The 12,131-nt window shown below is 35.6% G+C and overlaps 1 protein-coding gene across 1 annotated transcript in view; it reads left to right on the top strand.

Annotated features, from left to right (window-relative positions):
• Positions 1-12,131, top strand: part of CEP89 (centrosomal protein 89kDa) — a 42,766-nt gene that overhangs the window by 16,891 nt on the left and 13,744 nt on the right. Inside the window, exons 14-17 of the mRNA XM_010585111.1 lie at positions 442-622; positions 1,552-1,719; positions 2,384-2,525; positions 5,467-5,556. Of these exons, the coding sequence (XP_010583413.1) occupies positions 442-622; positions 1,552-1,719; positions 2,384-2,525; positions 5,467-5,556 (581 nt within the window). The remainder of the gene's footprint in view (positions 1-441; positions 623-1,551; positions 1,720-2,383; positions 2,526-5,466; positions 5,557-12,131) is intronic.

The raw sequence follows: 12,131 nt of genomic DNA, 5'->3' as shown, positions 1-12,131 counted from the left end.
TGTTTTGGCAGTGTATCCAGTCATGGAAATACATACTACAGGAAAAACTTGGAGATCAGTGAACAGAAACTGGGCAGTCTCTAGATGTGTGCCCTATCTACTAGGCTACAAAAGTCATGTTCCATTTTAGGTTCTTTTCCTGAGTTAGTAAAATCTGAATTAGAGGATTCTTCAGAGTAAAATGGTGTTTCAGTAAGAAAATAGCTTATAGTCCTTAGAAGAAGCAGTCTTGAAGTTTTGGCACTTTTCCAAAACAAACTGCTGGGGCGGGGGGGGGGAGGAGAATCCAGACTGTTAAAAAACAAAACAAACTGACAAATCCACTGTTACATAATGCTATGAACACCTAAGAATTAACATATTAGTGGTTTAGTTGGAGTTTCACTAGGTGATTGAATTAGTTCTTCTGTACCCACTTGTTTCTTTTTTTCTTCCCAAAAGCTTCAAAATTGACCAAACAGATAATAATCTTAGAAGATAAGAAACAGAGTCAAGAAGAAGAGATAGCAGAGTACCAGAAACAGTTGGAAGCTTTGCGTTCTACTTCTGAAGAGCTGAAAGCCAAACTGGATAGCAGAATAGCAGCAGAGGAGCACTTTGCTTTGGTGAATGATTTAAAAAGGTATGAGTTTACATATGGTGCACAGAGAAACAATTCTGCAAAGCATTCACAGGAACAGATCTGCATACGCATCACTCTGTAGGTAGGAGGTGAGTGGAAACTTATGCTGGTAATCTAGGAAGGTAACTACCAAAGTGCAAAGAAAGTTAAGGAATTATTTCAAAAATAATGTCCCGCTTTTTACAGACAATTAAAATTACGGAAGGAAATCCCAGATCTAGAGACATTGGTAGAAGTGTTTCTACCGTAGAGTAGAAACGTACTGCTAAATGTACCTTTTTAAATAGTAGAAGATTGGGCATTAAAAATATCATTTTTGTCAAATCTGTTTACTTCTATCAACACTGTGTATAAAATGTTCTCATTCTTTTGTTCCCATCTTTGGGAAACTGTCTAAAGGATTCTGAAATTCTGAACTAAAAATGCTAAGTTGCCTCAGTCTTTACAATATGGAAATAACAAAACAGCACAACAGAAAAGTGCTGTCATGCAGCATAGTCTGTAATGTTTTTTCTAAAGACATTCTGTAAATTTGTTTGCTTTCAAGCCTTAGCATAGTGCAAGTTACTGTTTCTTGGTACAGTGCCTTCCTGAGAAGTTCTCAGACCTTGTTTTTTGGCACTGCTAGTAATTTCTTTGGAAAAAAAATTAGGAAGGGAATACATTTGCTCTATATAGGGTATCTTTATAATTTAAATTCTATTTCAAGTGCAGTCAGGATGAATTACTTGAAGAATTTTGTTTGTATTATGCTTCGTTCATGATTTGATATGTCATGAGATTGTAATACCTCTCTTTGATGTCACCACTGAACATTAAGCATTCTCAATGTATCTTTTTCATACCTTCAACATAGGTATCTTACTGCTCAGCTTTTTAGTGAAGTAGGTTCATACATGATGTCTGTTCTATGGTGTTGGTTTTTGCAGCCATTTACAACAGGAGCAGGAGAAAAAGCGCTGTGAGGTGGAAGGTCTAATGGGAAAGATAGCATCACTGCAAGCTCAAAACAAGAAACTGCTTTTAGAGAAAAATAACTTCATGGCTGATAACAAGATCCTGGAAACTGAGATGGAAATGACACAAAAGACAAACAGGTCATATCACATTCTTATTTTCTTATATAGAAATACTTGTATTTCTAAAACAACAGCAGAAATATCTGTAAAAACATTGTCTGACATCCCACAGTATGTAGTTTCTACTTACTACAGAAAAAAACATGTTTCCCAAACACATCTTTGTCACATCTAAAGGCCTGGTTGTCAAGTAACTTTGCTAGACTTTAGATGTTTTCATGCACACTTTTCTATGTCTACATGCAAATTAAGAATATATCTTTAATGCTAGTAGTTAGCTGTAGCAATTAATCATTTGTTTATTCACCTGATAAATAGGGTCTTACACTATTTGCAGACCTTCTCATGCACCTGAGTGGTTCAGAGTTGGGCTCACAATACTTTAAAAAAAAAAAATTATTGTTCTGCTTCTTCAGAAATACGAGCTTGTAGCCATTGCACAAATTGTTCTTTAGAATCATTGTTACTTTTGTTATTCACACAATATATTCTAGGAAAAACAGCTCCAAAAAGTGGGAAATGATACTTTCGGCATCGCAAATATTTTGAGCCAATGTGTCTTTAACAGTATATTTGATTATTTGAGACTTGTACAAGTTGATTTGCACATGCAATGCAAGTTCTTTTAATGCCATTATTATTTCCCAATCTGAAGATTTTCCTTTTTCTGTTAATTTTATAGGCGATTGAAGAAGAAAATAGGTCTTTTGAAACTGCAGTTGGAGGAAGCAGTAGAAAAAGAAGTTGCAGCCCATCACTATCTAACAAACCTTATTGGTTTGGTGGAGAAGATAGCTCGGGAACGGGATCATCTTATTTTTTTGGTAATTACCTTTAAATAATTAATATGACTTAATTGGTATTTCATACAATTACCATCTGTCCTGGTTTCAGCTGGGATAGAGTTAATTGTCTTCCTACCATCCTACTGGCACAACTTACTGTTAATTTGAATTATCAGAAAAGAAAGTACAATTTCAGTTTGAGGATTTAGCTATTTAAATATACTTTTGCAAATAGGATAGGAGCAGTAAAAGATTATTTCCTAGAAGAGTGGTTAAAAGCAACTACCCTACTTTCTGGAGACAACGTAATTAAGCCTCAACTCACATCAGCATTAGGGGCTGCAATGGTATGTATCAAGTTTGAAAGAATTTTTTAACCTCATTTTAGAGATTGGCTTCAATTGTTGAAGCTACACCTATTGAAAAATAGTACACAATCATAAATTTTTAATACTTATTTCTGAATCTAAAGGTAAACTATGATCCTTGAAGTGACCTGTACAGCGCTTCTGCTGTGGATGCACATGCATGTTATTGCTCCTTTTTGGTAAGCAGTCATTTTGACAGGCTGGTTTTTCGGAACAACTCCGGTTTAGTGGAAGTGTCTGGCATGGAAGTTACTGGGCTTTTTATAGGTATGCTTTGTTTCTTTTACAAGATCTCGGACACAATTTCAATTTTACATATTGGTACTCTTGTCTTCAAATTGGTCCTGGAAACCATTTCACAAAACTTTGTTAAAGCTTCTTTTGCTTGATCAAGTAGTAGACAAAGGTTGTCATCAGTGTTGGGTAAAAAGATTCTATAGTGGTTAATTCTTAATTCTAGAAGAGGAACTATGGTGACCCAGCTCAAATCCTTGTCCACTGCAAACTGGACTTTAGGATTGTGAAACTAGGCACAATAAATGTCTCCTAGGAATTAGGGGAACTGGTTCTTATCTCTCAGTCTCTGGTATATCTATTTTCAAATACTTGGCATACCACATTAGAAATATCACAGAAATCCAGAATTACCTGTAAGTACAAGGTGTGCCATTTGACTAATAATACCCTAGTAGATGTTCAGAATACTTTTAGCAGTAAAAGCCTGTTTCAAAAGGAAAGATATCTTAGCATAACTTTAATCACCACAAGGTCGTGTAAACCCTATCTTTGCAAGTGTGCAGTATTTGACATCATATTTTTCCCTTCTGAAGCCTGCACGTGAAAGTATACACTAGAAAATCAAATTTCATGGATGTGCAAAAGGCTCAGGTCTGTGGAAAGTAGCCCAAAATGCAGTCAACTATGGCCTATCTTTCTTTAGACAGGTATAAACTGATCCAGCAATTAGAAGCCAGTCCTGTCGTGCAAAACAGAATTTATCTCTTCCTTTTGGATCACATTCTCTTGTGTATGATAATGGTACATACTTACTTGCTGTTCATGATTTCTCCATTTTGCGGCTTCGATACTAAACAGTGCACAACTTTTGCTTTTTTTTTTTTATGAATTCACTGTGTCTGGGCTGACAGCAGAGATACTCTGAGACAAACTTTTCTACTGAAGTAGTCTAGTATCAGTAAAACCTTTAAATAACCAGTTTACTTTGCTGCCTGGTAGAGCTGAATTAGAACAACCTGTTCCTACTTTTAATCACTGAACTTAAAACCTGCCTTGGCAGAAAGTTAGACTGCAGGTGTCTTGTAGTCAGGTAATCTGATTAGGTTGTCTAATGGTAAGGCCTAGAAAACAAAAAAAAATTACTTAGAGTCTGACCCTAATGATTATGAAGAGCCTCTACTGAGCATGATGTATAATTAAAAACATATTATCATTCCCCCACCTCAAAATTCAGTAATGTCAGGTTTAGATACTCGGTTCAGCTACTGCTATTACCCTAGCCTTATTCTTTTTTAATTCACTAATTGAATTAAAGCGTTGAAATTAATTTAATGTAGATTTAATGCAGAAGAACAGGGAGAGCAGAAAGGGTACAGCACTCTAAGAAATTAGCCTATATTTTTACTTAATGAGGATTAAAAAAAAAAGTCCATAGTAACCACATCTCCACAGAAATAAATGGATAGTCTTAAATTTACCATTTCCAGGAACAGCGATAACTTACTGATAAATCCAGTAAAACAGAGCAGCAACAAATTTATTTAAAACTATTTTCACAGTGCAACACTGATGATGAACTGTAATCCTGAGTTAGCAGCTGTCAAAATGATTCTTTTATTGTATTGTATGATTCATATACCACACAGTAAATCAAGATGTCACTGACTGAGCACAAAGCTCACAGACTCCAGCGATGCTAGTTAATTTTGACTTCTGTGAAAGAAGATGTGTTTCTGGAGTGAGGGTAGTTCAAGGTGGTCAGACATTGCTGATTCTAAAACCTGGTTATTTCTCTCTTGAATGCTTTCAGTGGATTTAACAGTTGAAACCTCTTACAGTTTTAAAATTATTTCATCGTTCACAGCTTATGCAGTTTTTGTTTGGTTTACTTTTTATATCTGAGAGAGAATGTAGTGCTTATGAAATGATGGAAAGAGTCATAAGAGGGAAGCCTTTCATAAGACATGTCAGACTCCTTGCCTGAAGCCCTGCCAATTTCAAGGGCTCTTTTGAGAGCAGACTGCTAAATCTGACCCAGAAGGATGAGTCTCATGCATACAAGTGGGATCCCTACATATACATACATCTGTAGAAAAATACCCAAAACTGGTTGGGTTTACAGTATCGGTAGCTATGATCCTTTCAGAATAAAACTGTTTCAAGGTATTATTTTGTTAGTGAGATAGTAGTTGCCATCAATTGTCAAATTATTAATTAGCCATTATTAGAATAATTTTCAGGATTCTTTATCCATCTTGGTTCTTCAGACTATTGGAGCTCAGAACAGAATAGCTTTGTCTTCCTCAGTGTATGTATTTTGTCAGACCTGTCTAAAGTTATGATTACATTTAGTTACCTATACTATATGTTTGCAGGCCAAATGTTTGGAAAATGAGAATCATGGTGTTCTCAACAAAATAGTAGAAGGCAGTCTACGCTTAGGAAGATTGGAAGAAAAAGTTAAGGTAAGCAGTGTTTTTCAGCTAAATATTATGTATTTATTTGTTTTGGTTTTTTAATGAGAAGTCAGTAGTTTGTCAGTGTTTTTATGAAAGACTGATTATTTTATAAAGACTTTTTAAAAAGCAAAATAGATCATCATTATAGTTTTCACAAATATCTTTTTCCATTGTATTTGTACATTGCATGTCTGCCAGGTCATCGCATTTACATAATTACCGGGAGAATTATGACTAGTTGTAAAAATAATTAAAAATTATATTTTATTTGTATTTCAGTTTTGCTCTGTAGTGTAACCCAGTTACTCTTCTACTTTTCTGAGGCTATACTAGTGCTTCAACTTGAAGTCCTTTACAATTAGATTTGGAAGAATGAAAAAGTTTTCTCAAGTGTACAGTTATCATCAAGTACTTTCATATGGCAGGTTTAGAAGCCCAGAGGATGTTAAAAAATCTGGCCTAATTAGAGAATACATTATAGGTTATCTTTAGAGCTCTCTAAACAAATACAAAGCATGGCATGTAATTGTGGTATAACAGCATATAGTGTGAAATAAATTTGAAACTTTTATGTTTTAACATCTTTGGTGCTACCGAAATTGCTTTTACTGTAAACTCAAAAAAGGAAGGAGAAGGATATCTGGTATATTGGTTTCTATATGTACAAAGTAACATATATTACTTTCAAAAGCTGTTTTGTACTAAGTCAAGTTTGCACAGTTTACCCTAAAGCAGAGAGTCTCCATACATTGCGCTTTTCAGTCAAGACCTATGCTGCTATTCCTGCATCAGATGACACGAACATGCACCACTATGTTAGCGGAGACCAGCTCCATCTGCACTTTCCTTGTACAGATCAACACAGCCCAGAAATTAGTGACAAAGAAAGTAAACCAAATTGTAGATGTAAAGAGAGAGCAGAAAGCTGAGAAATAGCTAGAATTTTTAAGGAATCCTTCATAAAAATACCTAAATGCATGAAACACTACCATAAAAGAATTCTCTAATTATACTAATACAGCTATAAATGTTTTTAGCCGTTTTTCACCCTCGTTCATGTCTATCTAAATTTAGAAAACATCTTCCTTACCAAGACAGTGGCTTGTATTCTTCTTAAATACAGATTTTCTACAATTTAATAGGTGTGTAACTACTGTAAGGGATAGAGAAGAGACTTGCATAAAACTAAGAATATTTACATGCAGTACATGCCATGAATTTTAAGTGCAAAACCAAATAAAATTTAAAAATCCTTCCTAACCCATCAACTGTTAATGGAAATTAGAAAAAACAGCCTGTAAAGTTCTTAAATATTGCTGTTTCTATTTAGCAGAAGTAAGAATAACCTACTTGCAAAACTTTTTTTGTTCTTAATTTTTGTTAGTAAAGCAGAGGGCTTAAACAGTCACAAAACACCTTAAAATATATACTTCTTGGTTATCCTATTAATTGAACTTTGCTAAAAACTAGTATCATTTATTTCTTTGCAGAAAACACCTCCGTTTCTTAAACACCTCCAGTCAGGCAATCTACTTTTCTAAATAGAGTGTTCTCTTCAGTGATCTATGGAAAGTTATGGGGATTCTTTTGTTTTACATATAAAAAAATATTTTCGTCAGTGTAAGTCCATTTGTCAAATTTTTAGTTTGGTTCTTTTTAGTCACAAGACTTTTTTAATCCCAATATGTAATGCAGTCCCTCAAAACAGGACAGGCCCTATTGCACACACTGCTTTTTCAGGTGCTGCTGATAAAAATTCAGGTGATTGCGAAAAGGCAAAAGGATTCTTCACTTGCAAGATAGATGTTTGCCTCCACAGTTCATGCACAATACTAACAACCATGAAACTTGAACAGCAGCTTACTTTAAGACTACATACTTCTTACTTAGTTGAGTGAGATAGGTTGGAGGTCTCATTAGTCTGATCATATCAGCTGCAGGAATACTATCAGCTGCTTCAGAAAATCATAAATTGAGCAACTGCCCTCTATGTTGAGTTACAGGATAAACCCCTTATGAGGTATTTAGCTGTAATCTGTCTCCACTGATAATAGTAATTAAAATGCATTCATGTTTCTGAAAGGGTGATATAACTCTTGGTAATGTGAGTGTTACACTATTTCTTTTCTTAGAAAAGGGTGTTTTGCATTGGCTTTTAGCCATCTTCAGCTTTTTCAGCAAGATATGAGATAAGAAATACAAATTATATCATATGAATTAGAGCATACAGTCCTTGGGTTATGATGAGAGAAAAGCTTCTAGCCTACAGGTTTGAGTAACTTGTGCCTACAATGTGAGTCTGTATTTTCTACTTTTTAGACATAACCGGGTATATTACATTCACCTTCTGGTGAATTTATTGCCTCATATCTCAGCAGGCACAAGCTCATCCAAAACTATGTTACAGGTCAGATGCACTGTGTGTGTCAAAAGATTCTCTGTGGCTTCTTTCACATCACTGCAAATGTTATTTGGGGGGAGGAAAGAAGGAAGGCTAGGTGGGACAGCCATTCTTCACTGGAAACACATGGCATATACCCTAGAGCCAGGGGTCGTTCAAAAAGCTGGCAATTCGTTCGCTTTAGATCACTACCCTCTGAAGTCAGGTCACTTGTGCTTTGCACATAAAAGTGGATCTAGTCTTCCAGTCCAGAGTTCTTCCTTTTAATGAATTATTTTGGAGAAAGTAAATGAACAAAAATCCTGTGGTTTTTGTTTTTCATTGAGAAGTCTCAAAATAAATCAACATCTGGCAGCTCTGTTATTAAACACAAAATCACTGTGAAAGTCTTTAAAGCTAAATAATAGGTTATTCCTAAATCAAAACCCCAAACCATGTAGATATTTATATATACAGCTTTATTACATATTTTAAACTGTGTATGCTTAAGTTGGTAGCATATTAAAAGTGATTCTCTTTATAAATACCCATTTTTCATTTGGGATTTAGGAATTACTGTAAACAAACTTTATAAAAAGTCATTCACGGTGCAAAAAATTTTGTAGGTTATCAGCACAACCATAGGAAATTTAGATAATAACAGTAGAGCAGTGTCAAGTAGGTTGAATACAACTATTCAGAAAAATAAATAATTTTTGTGCAGGAACACAAACACTTAACACTTTGTATTAAGGAAACAAAATTTACTTTGGTATTTTAATTCTGAAAACAAATTAGGTTAATTTCAATTTTTATATTGTTTGGCTTATGTCATAATTTTTCAGGCATATTGAATCATGAAAAATATTAAAGTTTACTTTAAGACTGTTTAGTTGGCCCTTTAAGATACAACTACAAGCTTCTTTGTCATAATTCTTAAAACTCTTCTGAAAAATCTGATTGTAGAGCAGAATATTTAATGCAACTTTATTTCCCTTTGGCATCAGAAAAGATTTGACTCGAATCTGAAGTAGCTTGTAAAGGGACTCTTTATTTTTTTGAACAGGTGATAGAGCATTTCTGATTTCCCATCTGTTTTTAAAGACAGTGACAATGCATTTGATTAAAAGCAGGGTGGGGTGGTTTTTGTTTTTTTTAAACAATAAAATAACCTTCAAGTATCTGTTCTATTCACAGTTAATGAGATGGTGGTCTAAAACCCTTTCGTAACTTCAGGATCTGGTGATAGTAACCACCATCTTTTTAGTAAAAGAAAAACCACAACAATACCATGTTGTCATTTTGCCTGTATTCACACAAGTTATTGTGCTTTAAGAAAAATACATATATATATCATACTATATGCATTTTTAACAGTCCATAAAGGTTAAAGTTTGCAATTAAGTTGTTCTATGGTTCAGTTAAAAATTTACCAATTGATAAAACACTGCATATCAGCTTTGTGAAGAGCAGTCACAAATTCCATGGCAGAGGCACTGGCATACAGTTAGACTGGAGGGAACAAAACTCACAGACACACAACACCTAGGGTCACTTTCTGAATCACTAGTAAATAGATCCCAAGAGGGAGGGAACCAAAGTAAAGAAATCCGAGCAGCCATACCAGTATTCTGCGTACATACTTGCATAACTTTCAAAAGAGATCTTGGTCTAGCTGGCTCTGAGAACTTAAAGATACTGACTCAGTGCCATGGTCAGCATAATAACCTGAGGCAGTACTTTGACTGGGAGTCCTTGGGGAGTCTCTTTGTACTTCTATAATTGTAATTACTAAGCAGTTTGATCCATGGGAAGAATGTGAGGAAGCCAAGTTTTCTGGTGGTAAACTACTTCTTTACAGTCAGAATTCCGTGCTGTTTTGTGTTTTAATATGAGCTTGGACATAATGTTTGTATCATCAGGTAATCCTTCAACTTCATCTTCATGCAACTCTGTCTCATGGTGGCAAAAGGGACAGCTAACACAGGGAGATCCGACTCCTATATGAAGTATTTTAGTCAAACATCTAGCACAAATCCTGTGAAGACAATCCAAGATTTTGGGCTTACAACTGTGAACAGTAAATCTCCGATAACAGATTTTGCACTCCAGTTCGTCATCAGGCACCTTTTCCTTTCCTTCAGTGCAAGTGTAATTCATCTTTAAATTAGGCACACTGTCAAAAAGAAGAAATCAGATTATAACAAGTTATTTCATGGATTCTGAATCCCTATTTGATAATAATTTTGTCAGTCATTAAGGTTTTAGTAGAAAGAGGTAGAAACAACCTTTATATTGAAGAAATCTAGCATCTCCCACTGTAACTCCCCTCATTTTAATGCAACTTTACCAAACAGGCCGGCCTTAATTTTTTTCCTACTATCACACTACATATTGCATTTAGAGTACAAAATTGTTATTGGTGAAGAGAAGGCGTTAAAGGTTTGTTCTTAACACTTCCTCAACAGTAAGGAACTGTGTATTTCAGAAATGCCTGTAACCATGGCATAGCTTACTCTCTGTGTTTCTGTAAACCAGTTGCACACACCAGCATGTTTGAATGAAAGAAGGGTTCTTCTTTACCATGTTCCTATCAACATGAATCTGAACTTCTTAAGGAAAAGTGCTTTGGGTTTAACATCAGGAGACCATGGATTTATTTAAGTCCTACTGTACACATGGCTTTTCTGTCCAGAGAATATTCTCCTTTGTTAGAATTTAATTTTTTCCATTGTGGGGCCCTTGAAAATTCAAGGAGCATTGCCATTTTTGTAATGCAGCCACAGAAGAAGCTGCTTCTGTGGTTCTGACAGTCCTAAAGATGGACATTAACCACATGCACATTGCCCTGTATTTTCACATCAAGTGAAAGCGAATAAAACTCAAGGGAGAAATGTAAAGTGCATTTGCATCTTTCTCACTTTTCACTGAGACGTTGAACCCCTCAGAACATCCAAGAGACGCTTAGCTGTCTAGCTTTTATTATTCTAAGCATATGCCTGGCCCACTAAAATGTTTTCAGTTTTAGTACATAGTTTCTTTTGGTTGGCTCTGTAAATCTTCCTATATATTTATAAAAAGCAGCATTTTGCCTCTTTTTATATATACAGATGTCGTGGTTTACCCCCAGCCAGCAACTAAGCACCACGCAGCCGCTTACTCACTCCCCCCCATCCAGTGGGATGGGGGAGAAAATCAGGAAAAGAAGTAAAACTCCTGGGTTGAGATAAGAACGATTTAATAGAACAGAAAAGAAGAAACTAATAATGATAATGATAACACTAATAAAATGACAACAGTAGTAATAAAAGGATTGAAATGTACAAATGATGCGCAGGGCAATTGCTCACCACCCACCGACCGACACCCAGCCAGTCCCCAAGCGGCGAATCCCTCCCCCCCACACTTCCCAGTTCCTAAACTAGATGGGACATCACATGGTATGGAATACACTGTTGGCCAGTTTGGGTCAGTTGCCCTGGCTGGGCATGAGAAGCTGAAAAATCCTTGACTGTAGTCTAAACACTACTGAGCAACAACTGAAAACATCAGTGTTATCAACATTCTTCACATACTGAACTCAAAACATAGCACTGTACCAGCTACCAGGAAGACAGTTAACTACATCCCAGCTGAAACCAGGACAACAGACATCAGTTGTGAAAGGCAACTTAATTATTTAACATCTGCTCTGCGTACTTTTTGATAAGACTCGAGTAGAAAGCATTAGAATTGGTTTGGTTTTGGTTTTTTTTACCCAATCATGGTCCTTCTGACAGGACAGGAAGATGGTATTTACTAATTTGCCTCCTGTCCCTGGAGAAGATACAGCCAAGGAAACTACCTATAAAACCCATATAATCAATATTGCATTTAGGAGTTGATACGCTGTCAGCAATAATTCTAAGAGTCCTTGACACATGAAACTTTTTATGACCGAGGTGAAATGATACACTTAGATCTGCTTTTTGCATCATTGTTATAGGTCCCTTCCAACTGAATTAAATATCAAGACAGAACAAGGAAATTACTATGTATAGAGCAGCTTTTATGTACTGCCTGCCCCCCCCCCCGGTTAAAATATATCTTATTCCCTTTCTCCTCAGTGATTTCAGAATGAAAGGTTAGCATAGTAATTACTTTTTTAGTGGGTTGTTTTGTTGGCTTTTTTTGCACTGAACCTTTGGGAGATATACTTTGT

The sequence above is a fragment of the Haliaeetus leucocephalus genome, unplaced genomic scaffold, assembly GCF_000737465.1.
Source record: "Haliaeetus leucocephalus isolate CR32 unplaced genomic scaffold, Haliaeetus_leucocephalus-4.0 Scaffold92, whole genome shotgun sequence".
NCBI classification, from domain to species: domain Eukaryota; kingdom Metazoa; phylum Chordata; class Aves; order Accipitriformes; family Accipitridae; genus Haliaeetus; species Haliaeetus leucocephalus.
This window is presented reverse-complemented; position numbering and strand designations above follow the sequence as displayed.